Raw genomic sequence first — 21,684 nt, 5'->3', positions numbered from 1 at the left:
GGTTATACTGCAAATGCACAAAAAGCCACTAAAAAAAGCAAGAGATGAGTTAACGCCAGACAAGGGGTTATTCAAGGTGGCAGAACTGCCTGGTGCTGGGGCAGACCCAGGGGCTTTTCCTGACTTTGTTTCTGGCCTGTTCAGTGACTGAGAGGGCAAAGATCTCCTTATGTCAGTGCTCCTCTGGTCTTCTCTGTAGTGTTTTGGGATCTGCTGGTAAAAAGGAACACCTCCTAGAAGAGCGATATAGCAGAACAGCAATGTAATTATTACATTACTATTATTAAAGCAATCTCAAGCACTGTACCATTGCATTTTGTCCAGGTATACTGCTGAATAAGACTGGATTGTTTTATACTTGGGGAAAATACAACGGTAAACTGAATAGCCAGTATAATGGAAGAAGACAGAATAAATCCAGAAATAAATCCAGAATAAAGACAGAAAAAGGTCCACTCTGTCTTTATCATCTATGGATAAAGCTCTGAATTTTAAACAGTCTCCCTATGAGGTTGCTTAACATTTGCCAAGACATAGCAAGTACACAACAGCTGTACTCACAGCCTTAACTTGTAATGGAAAGAAGATTGTATTACTTACCTGTTGTTGAGTTTTGGGTTTTGTTTTGTTTTTTTTTAAATTCTCTTGCCCCCTCGGAGATGAGGGCTGAAAACAAGTTACATGAAAGAAGTTGAATGGAAAAAAACAAAACAAAACCCACAAAAAGAGCAAACAAACAGAAAACCAAAAAACACCCCTCCTGCCCCCCGCCAAACCAAAACACCACAAGAAAGATCCAACATCTTGTTCTGTCTCCCAGACTCTCCTCTCTGCAGTCTTGGTATTTTTGAAGTAACAGTGTCACCAAGAAATCCATAATGTCACTGGGAACTGAGAGGTGGTTCTGCTGGCAAGCCCCTTTAGTAAAACACCAACCATCTTGCAAAGGATTCTTCACAAACTCCCTGTCCTCTCTAGCACTTCCAAATAAAATAGACTGCCTTTCTCAGTACAGACCTGGCGATGTACATGATCATTGACATTCTGGCAGCAAAAAAAATGGGAAGTCTTTAACGACATGGTCAAATGAAAATATTATGATACCCTGGTTTGGCCTTGCTATTACACCCCTTACTTGCTAACTTGACCAACACTTTCCTGTATGGTACTTTATTCCCTTTTTGGGAATAGTTTTGCTTGCAGAAAAAAAGAATACGTCAGCCTATGTACAGGTGCTGTTTCCCAACAGAAACTGTTCACAATCTGTCCTAGGCCTGCAATGGACAAAAGTGAATTAGAAATACAACTGTGTCTTTAAATCAAATCACAATTCAGCTGCCAGGCATTGACTGAAGAAGCTGCAATAGACCCCTGGAACAGCAGCTTTCAAACTTTTTACACTATTTTTTGCTCTCAAACCAACTTGTGATTCAAAAATTTCTAGCCTTAAAGCCATTACCTTGTTTAGCTGAAATTTAGAGTTGCGGTTTTCAGGCTTTTTGATTTGCAAATGCTCTCTGAGAGCATTTGGCAAGGAGGGGCAGACACCCTTATGAATTCAAGTCATCTGATAATAGATTTGTTTTTTTTTTTTGGCTACCTTTTTATGAAGCCCTTAAAATTCATTCATGAATCATTATGGTTTTGCAGACCACAGCTGGAAAACCACTGCTGAAGTGGCTGCAGCTTGTCTGCATTATGCAAGTCAGACTTCTCATCTTAACTCAGCAAACTATCATTTAAAAAATAAAAATAATGTACAAATAGTAAACATACTGAGGTGCAGGTTTCTGGAACTTGGTCTATTTAGCACAGGCCAGCAGCAAGTAAAGCACAAGACCCTCTGTAGCAGACTAATGCAATGAGAACAACTCTGAACACGGTTGTGGAATTGAAAGCCAAATATTTTAGTCCCCACAAACAGGATAGGCAGACAAGCTATGTACCGTTTCTTTAAAAAAACATTTTCTTCAAAAAGTTTCTCACGAAGAAGAATATATTTTCCCCTCTGAAAAAGCTGACTGTGTTCTGAATAAATGTGGTCCTTCAGCAAAGATGGACTCTTACCTGACATGCACATCTGCCTGACAGGATGAGTGGTGCTGGGCTGCCCACCCTCTGGCTACAGACCCAACGCCCCTCTGCCCGGGAGCCTGCAGGGATTCGGACATAAAGCCTGAAACTGCTTCAACTGAAAGAAAGCCTTAAACCAGAGATAAAAGCCTGAAACCTTCCAGATTCAAAGAAGCAGCAATTATCTTTCTGATTAGATCTGTTTGGCATAGCCATTTCCTCCGTCATCCTTCCCATCTCCCAGTTTTTCAAGGGTACACAAGAGCGATGGCTGAAAACTGCTGCGGCACCAGCAGTCCCCTGTGCAAACACTGCAACAAGCCCCAAAAAGGAACCTACAGGACACACTGGGGAGTTCAAGGTGAACTAATGAGGCACAGAGATGAAAAAAAATCCCAAAACAAACCACAAAATCATCTACCGTGTTCTTAAGCTCGTAAGAAATAGTTCCAAAAGGATGCACAACAAATTCCTGAAGACTCAAGATTTTATCACTGGTGTCCGTTAGAAGTTAATTTTTTTCTAGTTTAAAACCTACCTGTAATTGCAGTTCTGTGACTTGGCCAGTCTAATTCAAACTTGCAAGAACAGAAGTGAGAACAGTAGGTCTCTCCAGGACACCAGCAAATTAGAGTTTTATTCTAAAGGTCAATTTGTTTGTATTATCTACATATAAATTTGGCAACTTATTTAATAAAATGATTTGCCAAGTAGCTTTCTCAGTTCCATACCCTGTTTCTGTGACTCTGTGCCATATAAAGTAAGCATTTAGATCAATGCCAAATTTTCATTGCTGTCTCTCAAAGGGCCTCCAACTGAAAAGCTTTAGCTGACTGTGCCAACCAGTCACAGTCACATGCATCTGATACACGAGTCAAATAGTTGTAAAGATCTCACAGGTTTGAAGCATTATCAAGCGTGACTGTTTATATTTCATAGAATAAGAGATTAAAACCAGATGTTTAATAATTTTATTTAACTATTTTGCACTGATTATCTGAAGAAAATGTGTTTCTCTGGAACATAATAAAACTTCTCAAAGATTAATTCAGTAAAAATACTTGTTTGCCACAATGAAATATAGCTGCTGAACCAACGCATTTTATACTTTTGTTATTTCAGACAAAGAACCTCACAAAAGAGGGTCAATAGTTATTCTGAGAAACCAGAGAAATACAGAGAACACAAGTCATCAGTTAGCAACAATTTTGTTCTTCATTCTTGTAATATGTCACCAGCTGACCCCTGAGCACCCACAGCTGGAATCAGCCTGAACCAGAACATGTGGAGCTAAACCTGACCCAGCTCTTGCAGAAGGCACAGCCAACCTCCTCCTCCACTCTCAGTGTCTGCAGAGAAACTGAGATTGGTATATAATACCTAAAGCAGAGTGAGAAAAGATCACAGGGGAAAATGGGGTAATTGCTATGACTGGAAAACTTCACTCTCCTGCCTTTCAAGAAAAATGAGTAGCCACCATCAGTAAGTAAGCTTTTGCTTAAACTGAAAATACTACAGATAAAGGCTGATCACAGAGACAATTAATCAATACCATTTGAAGTGGTAAAGAACTTAAAGCAACTGAAATATTTATTTGCCATCCTGGTATATACAGTATATAATGGTAATTTTAAAGAAAAAAACATGCAGTGATCTTTCTCCGGCAAATGCTCTGGGTTAACTTAGAATAGTGTGAAAAAGGTCAGCCGACTGATAAGCAGAGTCATAGGAATTAATGTTGACAGTCTGAGTTTTGCTAGCCCAAAGTTCCCACTGCATGTACACATTGTGTTTCATCAAGTACTACATAAATGTTAATCAAGTGTAACAACCTTCTCCTGAGATGTCCCAGGAAATAAGGTAGTAAAATTAAAACAGTTAGATGTCTGCTGAAAAGCAAATATATTTATTATGCACTTTCATATACACAGGGATTTTTGCTTAATATAATACAAGGAATAAAATAAAAATTTTACAATGTGAAATTCATTCAATGTACATTAAAGGCTATTTACAACCTACTCCAGGAAAAACAGTCTATCTGCAAACCAAGTTAACTGAGGAGTTCAGATGGGGAATATTAAGCATAACAGACATTTGCATAGCAGAGTAACTGATGAGGGAAAATACCTTTTTATTTTTAAATAAATGGTAATGTTTTCAATACTGATCACAGAGAAGACAAAAATGTATCAATTGTGCCTCTATATGTCTTAATGCATTTCTCTTTTGAAGAGTTTTTCCACATGCATACAGTAATGATATCAGTGTCCACAGAAGAGCTTTTTCCCTAGCTCTCCCATCAAGAATTTTAGGTGTCTTGTGGAGATGACCTTGGAAGGACCAGTGAAATGGGATGAAGAAAAAGAGGATTCGTGTTTTATTCAGGAATTTTAGGTTTTGAGAACTGCTATATTGCCAGAAGAAACTGTGCTGAGTCACAGTGATGCAACTCCATTCACCGCTACTTGATTGTACAGACGTGAAAGAGCAAACAACAGGGGGAACAGCAACTTTTCTTTGTATGCAAAACCCTCACAAATGCTGGTATATAAAAACCACACATAACAGCAACATGGAATTACACAGACCTTCTGAGAAAGCAGATGTTTTAGAGCAATCCATGCTCTGTTCCAAGTTGATATTCAAAATCTGTTAAGAATTGTGATTCTGAAAACATTTTCAGCAGGTCTACTTCTGCTGATTTGGACACAAGGTTTCCCCACCAACCATTTCAAATGTAAATATTATTCACACAAAAACCATCAGGCTACCTATAAGTTGTGGCCCCTTGTGAAACTGGCCATATTCTTATGTCCTCTGTCCACAAGGTGCAATTAATAACACCACAATAAAATTAAATAAATATAATCCCAATGACAGTCAAGGTCAGTAGAAAAATGTCAGCATTCAGGGATCCCTTTCTAGAGAACAAAACATACATCTAATAACTAAGAAAAGCTGTACTCTTGCACAGTATTGCAAGTGTACTGTACTTGAGGTTCGGAACAAGTTTGCTGAGAACATTTTGGTACTCTCTCTTCACTGAGCCACTAACTCTTAAGGCCATTTCTGCCAGACTCCTGTTACATTTATTTTATAATTGTCCCACAGGGACAAGAAATTCAATACATGAAACATTCAGAATAATCAATATTGCCATGTGTCAACTTTTAACATCTAATTTTACTACATGCTGAATGCCTGACTATAAAAGATTCTTTTTACATTTAGTAACAAGTGAATAAGAATGAAGGTGTGAGATATTTAAAAAAAAAAATCTAACTTGAAAAATGCTCTGATGACTGTTAATCATAATAACAAGACACTGAGCCCTTTAGTGCCTCAGAATATGCACTACATATACATCCAGGGGCCATTTATCAAAGTTGAAAGATAAGCCATACATCTAATTAATCCTCTATTAAAAATAACCTCAGCTTTCTATCATCTTATTTGTGGAATGATCAGAGTTAGAGTATGAAAAAGATGAATCCCAAGCCTTTAGAAGAAATACATACAAAAATAGGCTTATTTTCTAAAGAGCAAGGCTGTGTAACGGTGAATAGTAGAATATAGCTTGCATTCTTAGGAGAAAATAACCACTTGTTTCATTCTATCCCTCATAGAGCTGTGCAAGTAAGATGTGCCCATTTAAAGGAAAAATCATACTGTTCACTTTCATGACAATGGCCTTGATTTTGCTCTCCTTTGTATAAGCTGCAGAGTGAGGAGCCAGCTTTCACTTATCTGTAGATGCACTATCCAAGGCTGCTGATTAACCATGCTCCAGGTACAGAGAGACTCACGCTGGCTCTACTTAATCCATCTGAAGCAGTCACCACACCCATACAAGTTTGTGCTTTAAAGAGTTATTGTCTCAGGACAGGACTAACCCAGTAATCTTTGTACTTCCCAGACAATGGTATTACTAACTATTTGCTTTTGCATTGTACTCTCACTGTATATTCTCTCAGCCTAATTAACACAGTGTATTTTCTGTGGTTTGTTTTACCGACATTCGCAATACAGTCCTTTACCTTAGAAAAAAGAAAGAGCTGTTTCTAACATATAAAGATATACATGAAAGCAGGATCAGACCTTTTACTTTAGCACCTCAAAGATACCCATATTCATTTACCTCATTACCATAACAATAACAGAGGCTATTTAAGAACAGGTGTCCAAGACCTATTGCTATCAGTGGTCACAGTCTGCCATCCAGATTTGGTGCCATAGTAGCAGAGAGTCGATTTTGTCTCTTAAAAATCCCAAAGACACTGCAGAAGGTTGTAGTATGACTCCTTTGCTACCACTGAACAGCTATTACACAAACAGAACACACAAGTGCAGTATTTATAAAATACTGTTACAAGACTTGTATTTCTTGAGAGAATTTTTTGAAGTACACAGGGAACTGACCATACATTACAACAATGCAAATGTGACAAACCGTTTGCTTATTTTCTTCAGCCACAGGAAAATAAATACAAAAAGCACTGCCTTTCCATACACAGTTCACTGTGGCACATGCACCTCTACCAAGCATTCTGTTATAGGAAATCAGAATTCCTTGTTCTTACGATTTTCAGCTGTTGTCAGGGAAATACAGCATTTATCTTTTTGCAATTAAAAACAAGTGCTCATTCTGTGTATTAAATACAAAGTACACAAAATAAACTTTTGAAGCACAGAGGGTTATACTGAGAAGGCAGCCTGAAAATGTAGGCACGTTACAGTAATTAAGGTAACTGTACTGTAGTAATCACATTCTTGAATTTTTAGGTGGACTAAACAAGCATTGTATGCTTTCATCCCAGCCAGCTGATAAATCATTCGGAGCAGAAGCACTTCTGTTCACAGCATCATGGAATTGGCCTAAAAGTACAAAAAAAACCATTAAGTTTTGAAATATTCCGTAATACATACAGTGTTGTCAGAAAGAGACCTATATAAATTCTAATTAAAAGCACACAACAACATAGCAATGATGGAAATTATTTCTTGCCTAACTCAAATGCCATGATTAGATTCCCTGTGCTCTCTACCATCCACAGCAGGTACAAGGTCGCCCCAGCAGGACAGCTTTCTGAACAGAGCTCAGAAGCAGCAGCTGGGGAAGGAAAACCATTCCTCAGGTGCTCCACTGGCGTATTTCTGATGTGATTCTCCACAGGTGACTAACTTATTCACCGGTCAGGGAAATTACTGTTTTTGTGCTTGAGACCTGGCACAAAAGGAGGTAAATTATAGCCTGCGCCAAGCAATTCATAATCCACACAAAATTGTTTGAAACTTCCATATTTAAAATGAAGCTACAAAAAAATCATTGGAGAAAAAGCTAAAGGAACCATTTAGTTATCCATCACCTCATGTGTTTAGCCATTTGCATAAACAAGTACTCCACAGAGGAAACCCCTGAATTTGCAATAAAGCACTATTTATTCCAGATAAAGCAAAGCCCAATTAGAATTTTAAAATTATATGTGAAATGTTAATTTTTTCTTTTTATACATACTTTCTTTGTATTTTAAAACCAACAAAGAGGGAAAGGTCATCAAAATTAGTTTTTTGATGACAAGTCAGGTCAAATCAATGCATCCTAGGTTGGAACCATACAATTTATTTACAGTAACATGTAACATGAAAGCAAGCACTGAACATATCAAGTGCAGGTAGAGTTAGGGAATAAAATTATTAATTATACATTTTAATCCATTTTACAGAGGCAGGAAAAAAGATTACAGACAGATTTAAATCCTCTCTTGGACATGATGTAGAACCCAAGGAAACATCTCGGAGTCCTGCACGACACCTTAATTCACAACAGACCTCAGCTACATCCAGAGAGAGAGTCATTCCACTAAAGTGAAATCCATTTCCAGGTTATTTCAGGAAAAAAAAAGACTTGTCTATGTGTTTTTGACAGCTGAAAATCTCCCGTTTGTGGATTCTGCACCACCTGCAATTGTCCTAGAAACCTGCAGTCTTTGATGACTTGCAGCAGAACTGAGTCAGCTAGTAAGAACATTCTTGTTCTCAGGAGCAGCAGTCTGCTCTGTCAAAAAACGCATCATTTACACAAACAAAAAATACGGTTTCAGAAATAAGAAAATAAGCAATAAGAGATGTGCACACATTTCATAAAGATGCTGCTTCTTTGAAATTCAAATATAAAACATTAATTATTAACACATTCCCAATATCCTAAAAAAGATAGACCTCATCAAGAAGAGGGAGAAAAAGAAGGCTGTTTTAGCTGACTCACTGACAATTTAAGTCTGAAAAAGCTACATAAAACTTCTTTTTCAGCTTAAATTCGATATGGGGGAGAAAGGGAGAAAAAGAAAAGAACTCCACTTAAGAACTAGAAAACGGTCAGAAAATTGGTACCATAACATGGACTATAACTGTGCTCTGAGGAATGCTCTCTCTTTTATAAGAGGGTTACCTTCACAGTAACAGAATATAAATTTAAGGCTTTAGTGTAGTATTTTACCTTTTACCTTTGTAGATAAATATGCCAAAAGCATATTTGTAAAAAATGAAATAATTACAGCATCTGAAAGTATCACACATTAAAATTCAAGTTGTCCTCACATTCGAAAAGAAAATTCAAAATCAATGCTATATGAAACTTGTAGTTACATATCAAAGACAGTGGGATAAAATTTGAGCAATCAGGATTCAACAGAAAATATGACAGTGATCCAATTTCTCTAAGATTGATGCTTTTTAAGCAACATCAAAAATATCTGCCATTCATGACATTCATGATTTGCGTTAAGAAAACAATTCCAATGATAAACTAAAATGAAGCGTATTTTTAGCGTACATAAAATACACATGATGAAATACATGCATTTGCTTCATTTGTGACTGCATAGGTTACCTTTTATAACGGTGTTTCCTTCTTGTAATTGAAACTGGGGTCGCTACCTTCAATCTGAAGTTTTAAGGCTTGCTTAAGGCTGAGTTCTGTCTCTGCGGGAGGATAGCCTTCCAGGACTTCCTGATGCCCTCTGTCCTGCACTGCTCGCGGGACTGAAACCCTGCCGAGAAAAACCTGATTGCTCTGAAGATGGTAGTTCGGATTTGTCATAATTCCATTTCTCTTCTTCTGTTCTCCACTCTGTTGGTGAATTAGGAACTGTTGCTGAGATCGACCAACTTCTTGCTGAGCTGGTGGGACCAAAATCTTGCACTGTGGCTCTGCCGGCATTGATTTAAGTGGCACATTTGTCCCAGATTTGGCAATAGGTACTCGCTTATCAAACTGAGTCATTTCATACTCTAACACTTTTGGTTGGGAGGAACTACTTTGTTTTATTTTTTTTCCAGCTGACCCAGATTTGCTGGAGTTGTCTGTTTTCCCTCCTTTATGAGCTTTAGTTGATTTCAAACTAGGTTTTACTTGGCTCCATTCAAATTCACTACTTGGTGAGTTATGATTTTGACTTAGGGAATGAGTTGTGGAAGAAGGAGAAATAATAGACTGCCTACTTCTGCTGCGTGGCAGGGAATGCTGCTGTATTTGCTCTGTGAATGACAGGCTGTGGAAACTATCAATGGGCACTGTCTGAGCAGTTGCAGTTGATGACGTGGTGCGGAGAGAAGAATTTTTGGAACTTTTCAGGGAATTATTTGATAAAGATGACTTCTGACGGTCAACTGTAGAATCTGGTGACTCTGAAGGAGAACTGAAGGCATGAGCAGGCCCATTAGATAAGCCACGCATACTAGGCTGCATATCCCCACCAGTACTCCCTGAACTATTTGACTTCATTGTTAACGACTGCATTTTAGAGGAAACTGACTGTAAGGGTTTTTGCTCCATTGTGTGGACTGGAGATGGAGTGCAACCATTCAGAGTAGACGCACCATATTTTTCCAGTAATTTAATAATCTGAGTGTGTCCATTTTTAGCTGCAACACGCATAGCAGTGCGCCCAAACTGGTCGGCATGATTTGGATCAGCACCATGCTCTAGTAATATTTGGACAACGTCAATGTGCCCTTCTTGGGCTGCAATGCAGAGTCCAGTAGCACCTTGATTACATGTATGGTCAACCAGAGCTCCATGCTCAATTAGAAGCTGCACTACCTTCACATGACCTTGCCATGCAGCAGACTGCAAAGCAGATCTCTTCTCATTATCTGCAGCATTCACATCGGCATGGTATGTAATCAGCACCTGTACCATCTCCAAATGGCCCTGCCAGCAGGAAACATGGAGTGCTGTTCTTCCTTCAGCATCACTTGCTTCTACATTTGCACCATTTTCTAAAAAATACTCAGCCATTGTAAGCTGGTTTTCTAACGCTAAGATATAAAGTGTTGGCCGGCCATCAGCATCTTTGTAATTTACATCTGCTCCATGACTGAGCAGTAGTTCAACTATATCTCTGTGACCTTCTAAAGCAGCAACCCGGAGAGCATTTCTCCCATCATAGCCTCGCTGATCAATGTTGGATTTATTTTCCAGTAATATCTGCACACAATCATAGTGACCTTCTTGTGCAGCTAATATGAAAGGTATACGTCCATCATTGTCAATTTCATTTGTTCTAGCACCTTGTTCTATAAGAGCTTCACATATCAACCTGTGACCTTCAAAAGCTGCCATATGCAAAGGTGTCCAGCCTGCATCATCTCTGTGATTTTCATCTAGCCCCCTGTCCAGCAGAGTCCGTACTACTTCAACATTGCCTTGCGCAGAGGCTATGCTCAGAACTGTTCTCCCTTCGCTATCAATGCTATCAACAGCTGCGCCCCAAAATAAAAGAGTATTTACAACTGAAGCATGGCCCATGGAGGCTGCTGCCAGAAGTGGTGTACGACCATTGTTGTCTGTGTGATCAACATCAGCTCCTCCTTCTAGAAGTAGATCAACCACATCTACATGTCCTTCATAAGCAGCTACCAGCAGTGGAGTCATGCCATCTTTATCACAATGGTCAACCTCAGCACCACGATCAATTAGAAGACTAACCACTGAGGCATGTCCCTTACTTGCTGGCACACAAAGTGCAGCGACAGACAGCGCGGTCCTTCCATCCACATCCTCATGGTTTACCTCTGCACCATGGTCCAGCAGGTGCTCCACGATCTCTTTATGCCCCATATATGCAGCTGCAATCAGAGCTGTTCTGCCCTCATTATCAGCTTTATTAACTTCAGCACCATGTTGAAGTAGATTCAGTACAATATCTTCATGTCCTCCCCAAGCTGCTGCTCTCAGTGCAGTTCGACTGTCAGCATCTGCACAGTCCACTTTGACTCCGGCGTAAAGGAGTGCAGAAACCACCTCTGTGTGCCCACCCCACGCTGCAGATCGCAATGCTGTCCAGCCATCATGATCAGTGTGATTAACATTAGCCCCACATCCAATCAAGCAATTGACAACCTTGGTATGTCCCTGCCGAGCAGCTAAGGTAAGTGCTGTTTGCCCGTGAGCATCTTCTATCTCTAAATCTGCTCCCCTTGAAACCAGTAAATTAACAACATCGAGATTGCCGCTGTACGCTGCGTTGGCCAAGAGCGTTCTCCCATTGGAATCGCACTGGTTTACCGATGCTCCGTTGTCTAATAAGGTACGAATGGAATCTTCTCTCTCCAAAGCCTGCCGAACAATGCAGGATGTGCGGTCATCTTCACTGTTGACGTGAGCACCAGCTTTTACCAGCAGCTGCAATACTTCTTGTTCTTTAGGAATTAAGGTTGTCAGGGAGTCTTTGACAGGTGTGCCATTCCATATCATCCATAGAGCCAGCTCAGAAGTCTCTAACTGTAAATTTGAATTAATTAGATGCAATGCAAACTCTTGAGCTTCTAATGGTGTTAAGTCCTTCGCTCGGCAAGTGTAACTCATTGCTAGCATTCTGTGTCCCTCTGCTGCATTACACAAGTATTTCTGTGTACAGTGCTTTACATCTAGCAACCATTCTGCAAAACTGTAATGAAACAAGATTTTTGTATTTCCAAGTCCATCAATAAGGACTTTTGCCAGGACATCCAATTTGCGTTGAAAGTCTTCCATCGTCAGCGTCATATTTTTGGTCCATACTGCGTGATACAATTCTGTTGTGGTTAACGGCCTACAGGCTGCAAGAATTACATTAAGAATAGGCTGGACCTTTGCAAATTGTTTTCTCACAAAAAGTCTCTGGCAGAGCCAAAGGTATAGGCCATTCAATGTTCCCGGAATATCGCGGATCTCCCGTAACATAATAAAATTCTCCACAACTCCATCTAGGACACGTTCCAGATACAAAAAGCAACCGCTGCTTTTGATGTGAAGCTGATTCAGCATTTCTGCAGTTTCTTTTGTAAGATGTTGTCTCAGTGCTTCTTCCTGATCTAAACGATGCAGAATATATTGTTGCACATCTTTCACAATATAAGCCTTCCGTAGATCATCCAGACTTATTTTTCGAAAACCTATCAAAAAGGAAGAAAGTTATTATTTCTGATCAAGTCTTGCTTAACTCAATTTTTTTATAAAAAAAAAAAGAGACAGACATTTCTGGGTAGGGGAACACCTGCAATAATATATTTTGTGTATACAAATAATGAATGTAAATTAATAATAATAGCAGAGAACTTTGATAATATACACGTTTTTATCATCATCTACTATAAGAAGAAACAGATGTTAATAACAAAGAAAATTTTAAAAATCCTTTTGAATCAGGCATTGTTTATCTACCTTGGACAACACCTGAGCAAAACCACCCGAACTGCAACCAAAATAAGATTAAGTATTATTATATTATTAAAGGAATAATCCCTTCTCCAATGTGGTTAAAAATGGAATTTCAAATAATTTTCAGCTATTTAGATTAAGACAGCTATTATGTTAATGTCATTACAGAAGAGGTTATTCATGCCTGGTGCATATGCATGATGAAATACACATAAATCACTTTATCCTGATCACCTTAGTTTCTTTTAAAAGCTGTTATGATACAGAAGAGAGACGCTCAAAAATAGGTTTAATTATCTTTACACTTCTGTTCACTGAAAATTACCTAGTTTTTCAAGTCAGGACTGAGTTTTAGATAAACACTTCAGTTCTTTGGTAGGAGGTTCACTGAATAAGAAAACAGGTTTTCTCAGTCATATGACCCCATTGTTTTTCCCACTTGTTTACTCTTTAGAGGAAAAAGAGAAATTATTTCATACATGCATACTCTGTATTTGTGCTCCCTATACAGGTACACACGACCCCCCCAGAGCAAAGAACACTGTTCTTAGCAGCATGTGACTACCAGCCCATAGGGCAGCCTCAGTAACCAATAAGACTCTTGGGAACGAGGCAGAACGAACATAAAAATGATGCTACAGTTGTGTGGACTACATGGCTATCTCGGTCATCCAAAACATTTACTGTGGTAGTGCCAAAGCACCTTCTTTGACTAATTGTTTGAACACTACCTTTCCAGAAGCTATGGGAATACCACAGAGGTCACAGATACAGCAGCTTAAACTACTGTGTTTTAGGCCAGAACTGCACCTCAGTTCTCCAAGGACAGACTGTAATCTCTTCCTTCAGTGTAGCAGATTGCACGCATTTCCTTATAGTCAGCTCATCAGTCAAAAAACACCCAACTTTGTTTTTCAAACCACAGCAGTTACTAACCTCCAAACTGTATTGAAAGAAAAGCAATGACAGAGCAACACATTTGGTGCAATTTTGGCCCCATCTCCATGGAACAAATAATTTTAAGTGAGACTCTAAAGAATGTTATTTTCAGATCTATGATTTTATTGTATATATGTACTCTGTGGATCAGACTGCTCACTCTGTGAGCTTGTTCTGAATAAAAACTCAGCCTGATAACAGAACCGCATTTTTTGTTCTTAAGCATCTTCAGCAGAGGTTGTAAAGTGACATTAAGCTCACTTTGTTAGTCTACATGAGCATTGTACAAACACAACAGATTAGAACTGAGAGGCAAACTATGGCAGCATTACAAAAATATTTTGCCTCCTATATTAATTATGGTAGCATTACAAATCTAACAGGACTAAATCAAAGAGAACATCTAAATCAGAAGCATGCTCCTCCCCAAAATAAAATCACTGGATAGCACACTTTGGCACAGCCACTTCTCAGGCTAAGGCCACACTAATAAGATTGTCTACTTGCAGATTTTTGAATGAGAAGGCAAGGAGTAAGAAAATAATTATTTGGGGGAAATCTTTCTCCATTCCATAGAAACTTTTTTTTTTCTTTCGAAAGGAACACAGAACCATCTTTATCCACCATAATTTGTCACTACTTCAAGTAATGTCCTAAACTGACCTGCAGCATGGCCTAATTCATAAATTCATAACTTAATGTGTATTTGATTAAAATGTTCTTTATGCAACTTTGTAAAGCCCTTAATCCTTGCACATATGCCAAATAAGAAACTTTGCTGAGTAAGAACAGACAGTGCCCTGTGATTCTGCAGATGTCAAGCTTTCATTTCAAGTGAAAGGCTGTTTCTACGTTAAGATCCTTCAGAAGCTACAGAAGTGAAAACAAAAGCATCAAAACCAGAGCATTTCTTGGTGCATGCATGCAGTCCTATGCATATGCAGAACTGTCATCAGACACAAGTGCCCCTTTGGTTGTCTCATGCATGCAGGGAACAGCTCTGTTTGGCTCAACGCAGGGCAAATGCAACCACTGCATACACCCACCTGCCAGTTCTTTGAACTTCTCTGCTTCTCCTAATCAGATATGTACTTGCCACTTGGCTGAATGAGAACAGGCACAGAGCTCTGCAAACTCCTCCTCAACGTGTCTCGTCAGAAATGACTGTCCTCACAACATCCTCAGTCTCTCCCATGTCCACATCCTTCCTTCCGATATATATCTGCCTACATGAGTTATTTTTGTTTTAAATAAATATTTATTTATTTTTTTTTCAGTTTTCGCAGTAGTTGATTTCATTTTCCCCATCAAGAAAACCTCTGCTTGATTTGCATAACAGCAATCCTGAGATTTCAGCTGAACTTCAGTGTTGACCAACTAATGACTACACTTCAGCTCCCCTGACTCCCAGCCTTAACATGAAAACTTGCAAAACGGTAATAACTGTGTAAGCATCTCAGGCCCTGTATGTGTGCTTCAAAAGCAAAAAAACCTCTTGCTTATTTTGCAATGTTCTTTGAATATCAATTTTTATTTTGCTTCCCAAAATGGGAACCATTTTGGATATAAATTAAAATAAATAAATAAATATGTATGTATATATGTAAACAAAAACAAAAATAAACCCAAACCAACAACAAACCACCACCAACCAACCAACCACAAGTAAGCCACCCACACAAAAAAACAAAACAAAAAACTCCAAACCCTCCAAAAAAGTAAACAAGTGTTTGTGGTTTGGCTTCCCCCCTCCCAACCCCTAAAGTACAGCTGTATCATCACCTTGTTCCATATTAGGGTTAAAAATATTGCCCTACTCTGTACTCACCTGAGACATACAAAATTACTAAGTACTTCAGCCAAGTAAATAAATTTCAGAAGACTTAGAGCACTGAATATTCCAGAAGTCAGTAACTGAAACTATTTGGGTGTCTGTATGTTCATGAAAGCTAAAACTGGTTTCTTTTCTTTTGGAATATTTCCAGATATTCCTTCTTAATGAAATCGTATCTGCAGACAAGTTCATATAGAAACAAGCACACTACAGTCATATAGATCTTCACATATCCCAAGGCAAATCTGCTGTTTAAAGGCTGGGATTAACAAGCTTTCATTGTAACAAACTTTTAAACAGAAATACATTGCTAATTTTAACCACCGCACCATGCCATACTATGATAAGCAAATAATAAAGAAAAGCCTTCTAGAGAGAATCTTTCAAAAAAAAAAAAAATCTCAAATTCTTGTTGCTAGCTTGATGGAGTAAAACAAAGACATGGTTTTTTTTTGCCAAGACATCTATCTGGGCACATAAAATGAGGTCTTTTTACATTTCTAAACAAAGATCCCGCAAACTTGCTTTTCAACTCTACCAGATACAATAAGTCACTTTCATGGAGAAGCAGCATCAAAACATTAAGAGAAAGCTCATTTTGTTTCAGATGCATTCCTATGAACTATTTGTAGCTCAGCAAAACAGGAGTGCAACAGACAGAGCTTGCAGTCCTATGATCCTGCTTTTTGCATTGTTAAAATTTTTCCTACAACATGTAACTTTCAACCCAATGGGAGCTCCAATATGGATTTTCCTGACTTATTAAATTCTTGGCAGTTCTGTAAACAACTCAGTTCCAAATGTACTTCTTGGCCAAATCTGGGGGTCATTCAAATAATAAAAGAAGTGTCTTGGCTGCATAAATACTTTTACAGTATGTCAACCTTTTCAAACTTTAAATAATAAAAAATAAGCTATTAACTAGCATGTTCCAGTAAATACTTAAAAATATCCTTCTACTTTCATATCTTTAAATACATTTACATAAGTAAATTACAGAAGTTTTAAATACATTTTAACATATTTCATTTAACTGAATTGTTAACTTTAAAGGAACCTAAATAATTAAAAGCATGGCAATGTTTTGGCATTAATAATTTAACTGCTGACCCAAGCATATGTTAAACTAGGTATTTCTATGGCCGTTTATGCACACCTGCTCAAAAAGAATTACATATCCAGCTGAGTAAAATGCACCTGAAGACTCAAACAGCATACTTAGCTTTTAGTGCATTTGCAGTATACCATGCATTACAAATTTCACTGCACCTGCTACAGATGTTAAGAGACAGTGAGGCTGAAACCTGCTTCTTTCAGTGGTCCAAGTCATTGCACAGAAGTTCATTTAATTAGGCTTACAGGTAACAGCCCATTTAGAACAATTTAGTCTTCTGTCTTTAATTACAAAGCAAGTAAGTTCAAAATGCACACACAACTTTTTGCTAAGAAATATGAAATTCAAAGTGGTAATCAGAAGAAAGTGCTAATGAGTAGAAAGAAAACAGTAATTAAAAACTCCCATTTTATTTCCCAAGCCTTTTAAATACTTTCTTCCCCCAAACTAATAAACAAACATATTCAAAGCTTTACTATTATAGAAGTAAATTTTACAACTATATAAATTTATAAATATTATCTTTTATAGTAAAAATCCAGCTCCCACAAAAACTTTAACATGAAACCACCCAAATACAACCTATGATGAAAAATGCGAGGACAAGTCAGATTTTCTTTTTTGAAGCAATCTCTCCTAAAGTGGTGTCACACCATTTATATTCTGGAATGGCAGCTGGTGAGAAAAGGTTTGTTTCCAGATCGGGCAATTGATTTGATTTGAGGATTCAGCAATACAACTACCTGAGTAGATTCAATTACCAAACAGTATCAGCTTTGTGGGTGCAGAGAAGTTGGGTTGTAATTTCTTACTAGACTTCTCTTAAGTTTTTACATTTTTGCTTAGTTTTTAGTTTTAGGAAAGGCTACAAGTAAAACAACCCCCCACATTTATTCAGACCAGAACCAGCAAGTAGATAAATATGAGAAAGGCTTATACTCCCATGATTTCTCATCCAGAATAAATTTGGATAAATATCAGCTCTAAATAATAACTGGCTGTCTGGAGCTGAAAAATACATAAAAGGAAGAGTAAAAAATGAATGACAGATTGTCTGCTTTTGCCTATGGATATGTGCGTGAATAGAGCTTAAGCTGCCTCTGAGGCTAGACTGAACTCTTTCATGTACATTTTTGATTCTTTTGATTGTAGTTTCCAATATCTTTCCAGTATCTAACATTAACTTCATGAAAACTATGGCTCCCTGAGATGTGATGTCTGCATGGGTTGCACCATACTGGTGCACTCATGCCTCACACATGAGAAGGAATTCTTTGGATGAACAAAGTGTTTAATTAAGGTCAGTGTTTAATCAAGCCAGATGCCACAGATATTTATGTGTGTAGCAAAAAAAGAAAAAAATAAGTGCCTATTAAAAAGCCTCTTCAAACCAATAAATAGAGCATTTGTACATAAGCACTTTTGTCTATTTACCTGCATGCTGTTAATGAGAAAGTATCTGCTTTTCACTCAAATGTATCTAAATAAAAATGCCTGATTTTAAAAAGCCCAAAGTTTTTAAACTAACAAGATGCATCTTTAAAAAAGGAATTTAGTTTTGTAAGGACAACTGCTATGCTTTCAAGACTTAGCATCATTTTTAAAAGAAGCATCTTTATTAGCTAATTAGCTGAAGCATCAAAAAAAGTGTCTTCAGTGCCACTTTCAGTTTAGAGGACTTAAATTATTTAAAAATACAAGGAAACATTTTGTAATACTATAACACAAAGATTGGAAAGACTGTATTTGATGGAGCTGCTTGACTGTCCATACTTGTAGCCAAATGATAGCAAATTATGATGTGGGAGATAATGTGGATAATTATGGGCACAAGAAAGAGAATTGTTAAATTTAGGGAAAAAGTCCATAAGAAAAACAAACAGGTATGATGTGGTAGTTGGTGACAGAGCACATACAAGTGAAGACAGGAGGACATGCGTTATCTGTTCCCCTCCTTTTTTATTCAATTGGCTGGCTTTTTGCTCACTGTGGAGGGTGACCACAGACTCATGCAGGCATCATTTTATGTTTGGTTCATATTTTTGAGGTTGTCTTTGCAGCCACAAGAGGCAAAACCTTTTATTTTTTTTTTTTTTAATTTTAATTAATGAAAGCTGAGTATCTGAGTAATGGGAAAAATATGGACCACATTGCGCTACTACAGAATTTGGGAATACACAAGGGCCTGGAACACAAGCTGCAGTAGATATAGGCACAACTATTTAACTTTCATAACTAAGTCAGCAACAAAAGTGAAGTAACAGAGGGGACCAAATAGAACACCCCTCCTCCTTTTCTCATTTTTAGAGTGGTAGGGATGATGTATTCACCACTGGCAGTGGCAAAATGACAGTGGGTAAGAAGGACTGGACGCTTTCTTCAATGTCATCGCTATTTCTGGCTAAAAAGACAAAAGACAAACTCTCGTCTGCACTGGACACCCAAAAAAAGAGCATCATCAGGATGAGGCCACTGCAGCTATCTGGCTCCAAATCAATAACACTTTCTGAAAAATAGGTTTAGCTCTCATTTCAGGAGATTTCTGGAAAAGTTTTCACTGCATGAAAATTTTAAGCGAAACCTAACATAAACTGATTGTAAGCAAATTAATATTGGCTAGTACATATTTTGTATCATACTCTAAAATTTTTAGCAGAAAAAACCCTACAGTTGGGACTCATTTTCCTAAAATAATCCTAAAAGGATTCCAATGTAACTTACTAAGTTACAGTGAAACCGACTTATTGGTTCCAAATTAAAGAAATACATTTGAAGAAAATGTACAGTGATTGTATCATCATTATGGTTGCAAACTATTTGCTGGGAAACTGGAAGTATAAGTAATTCTGTATAGCAGAGTCCTAGAATACAGCATACATTATACACCATTTATTTCTTCAGTCGCAAGTGTGAAAAACACTCATCTTTGATCTTGAATTCTGCCTGTCTACCAATTAAATAGCTTTATAAATTGGCTCAGTTAAAAGTAAACATTCAAATACCACAAGGAAGGAGAAGAGTTTGACCCAGAAGCAGTGTTAATGACAGTCTATTCTTTACAGGTCAGAACCAGGTGGGGTGGGGGGAATGGAATAAAAGATCAACATTATCTTAAGTTTTACAACACAAAGTTGCAATGTATCTGAAGTTCAGCCACGCTCCTCACATCGTCACTGTACCTCTCACAAACCTGAATATTGGCTGTAAACAGAAAAATCATCCAGTGGTGTATTAAGTGGGCAACTGTCACATTTGCTGTAACATTACAGTTTTCTTTGGTAGTAGAAAAAGCACCACTTCCTCCAAATAGACCCTAAATTTTTGCTCCATTTGTGTTGAACTATTTTGGGACTCGTTTTTTCTTTGCTGTACCTTTTCCACAGTGAAGATATGATTATAATATCACAAGGCAACTTCCTTTATGCAATTCATCAAGTCATCCTCTGTGGAAATGAGAAATTAACTCGTTCAAATGAAATTTATTTTAAGGGCATATCCATTAGTTCTGCTGATTTTTCCTGTCAGGAATCCCATCTGGAAACATACTTAGAAGACAACAGCAATTTTTTAAGACTAGTCTGAACTATTATAAGATTCAATGGAAAGGAAATAAAACAGCTCTGAAGTCCTGTCTGTTTTTTTGGCAACGACAACGCATCTAATCAGCCAAGCTTTGACAAAACTATTCCCATATGAACATCCAAAGGAGCTCTGTGAAGGTACCCCAAAGTTTCCTCTAGTTCTCACATACTCCAAAATACCAATGTTCACGTCTGCCACTGATTAATACAGTACTTCATTCCAAAATGCAATTATCCCATTGACCTTTTGCCACTGTAGAAACGAACAAGCCTATGGGTCTCTGTTCTACACCGCATTTTTGTCCTAATTGTTGCCTTAATACACACAGGCTTTATACATAGGTCTGGAATCCAGTCTAGATATTGCCCCTTATTAAATTTCAGAGAATGTCCAGTAACAATGTAATTATAGTGAAGAAATGTTCTCATGACACAATAAAGCCTGGATGAAGAAGCTGTGAAGAATTTTTTTACTGTGCAACATTTGCCAAAAGTATACTCCAAGAATCCACATCTACATTGTGAAGTTCCACCTTCAAAGGTTATTCCCTGCTTTCTGAAAATAAAGGGAGAATTTTTAACTGGAGATGGAAAAAAACACCAACAAACAACTTTTGAGGTTGTAAGGAATGAATGCATGCTGCTGACATGCTTATGTACTTACATATCACCTACAGTGATGCAAAGCTTTTTAAAACTAGCAAAGCAAGAGAAAAACTCAGAGCAGCCCCGTTCTTTGCAGATGTACTGCAAAGGCATAATTTACCACCAACATACTTGGCCAATTTAAGCTTTCTCTAGTCCTCAGTAAACCGAAATGTGTGATTTTTAGAAATACCATTTTTGTGATTGTCATATTTTAGAACTAAGCATGCTTCAGTGCTTTCAATGATCACCGAGGGTTTTGTAAATGCTATATCCTAGTTACAGGCACAGGTAACAAGCACCTCCTATGCTCTGTACTTACCTGTAAACATTTTTGTAACAGCTTTACTCTGCTTGCGGGCAGAACACAGGAGGAGCAGCCAGGGAGGGAAGAACTCAAAGTGGCCAGCTAAAAGCTCTGCTATTGTTCCAGATAAACTTGTAGAAGTCTGTTCACCCTCGGAAACATTACAGCCCTCATCAATGGAATCTATGAGCAGGAAGAGGCTCTGCTGAGGGGGCTTCATTCCCAACAGAGGGAGTAGAATACACCTGTAAGGAACACGAAACAAGGTCAGTATTTTAAATACATTTAACAATACATTGACAATTGCAGTCGTTCAAGTTGAAGCTATGATCAACTTAAATTGCAAAGTTAATTTTTTAAAATAGTTACTACGGAAAATACTGAGGTAGGCTGAATTAACAAAAAGAGTGTTTGAACATTCAGTGATGTAATTCTTGCTTAGGCAATATTACTTTTTCATGAACTTAATATTTATAACATCATTTT

General features: G+C 37.8%; 1 protein-coding gene across 1 annotated transcript in view; it reads right to left on the bottom strand.

The window, feature by feature from the left end:
• Window positions 1-3,958: 3,958 nt before the first annotated feature.
• ANKRD50 (ankyrin repeat domain containing 50) overlaps window positions 3,959-21,684 on the bottom strand; it is a 42,872-nt gene continuing 25,146 nt past the window's right edge. The window contains exons 3-5 of the mRNA XM_065062099.1: window positions 21,214-21,443; window positions 8,966-12,513; window positions 3,959-6,951 (exon numbers count right to left, since the gene is read on the bottom strand). Of these exons, the coding sequence (XP_064918171.1) occupies window positions 8,969-12,513; window positions 21,214-21,443 (3,775 nt within the window). The 3' untranslated portion in view covers window positions 3,959-6,951; window positions 8,966-8,968. The remainder of the gene's footprint in view (window positions 6,952-8,965; window positions 12,514-21,213; window positions 21,444-21,684) is intronic.

This window comes from Columba livia, chromosome 4 (assembly GCF_036013475.1).
Source record: "Columba livia isolate bColLiv1 breed racing homer chromosome 4, bColLiv1.pat.W.v2, whole genome shotgun sequence".
Classification (NCBI taxonomy): domain Eukaryota; kingdom Metazoa; phylum Chordata; class Aves; order Columbiformes; family Columbidae; genus Columba; species Columba livia.
This window is presented reverse-complemented; position numbering and strand designations above follow the sequence as displayed.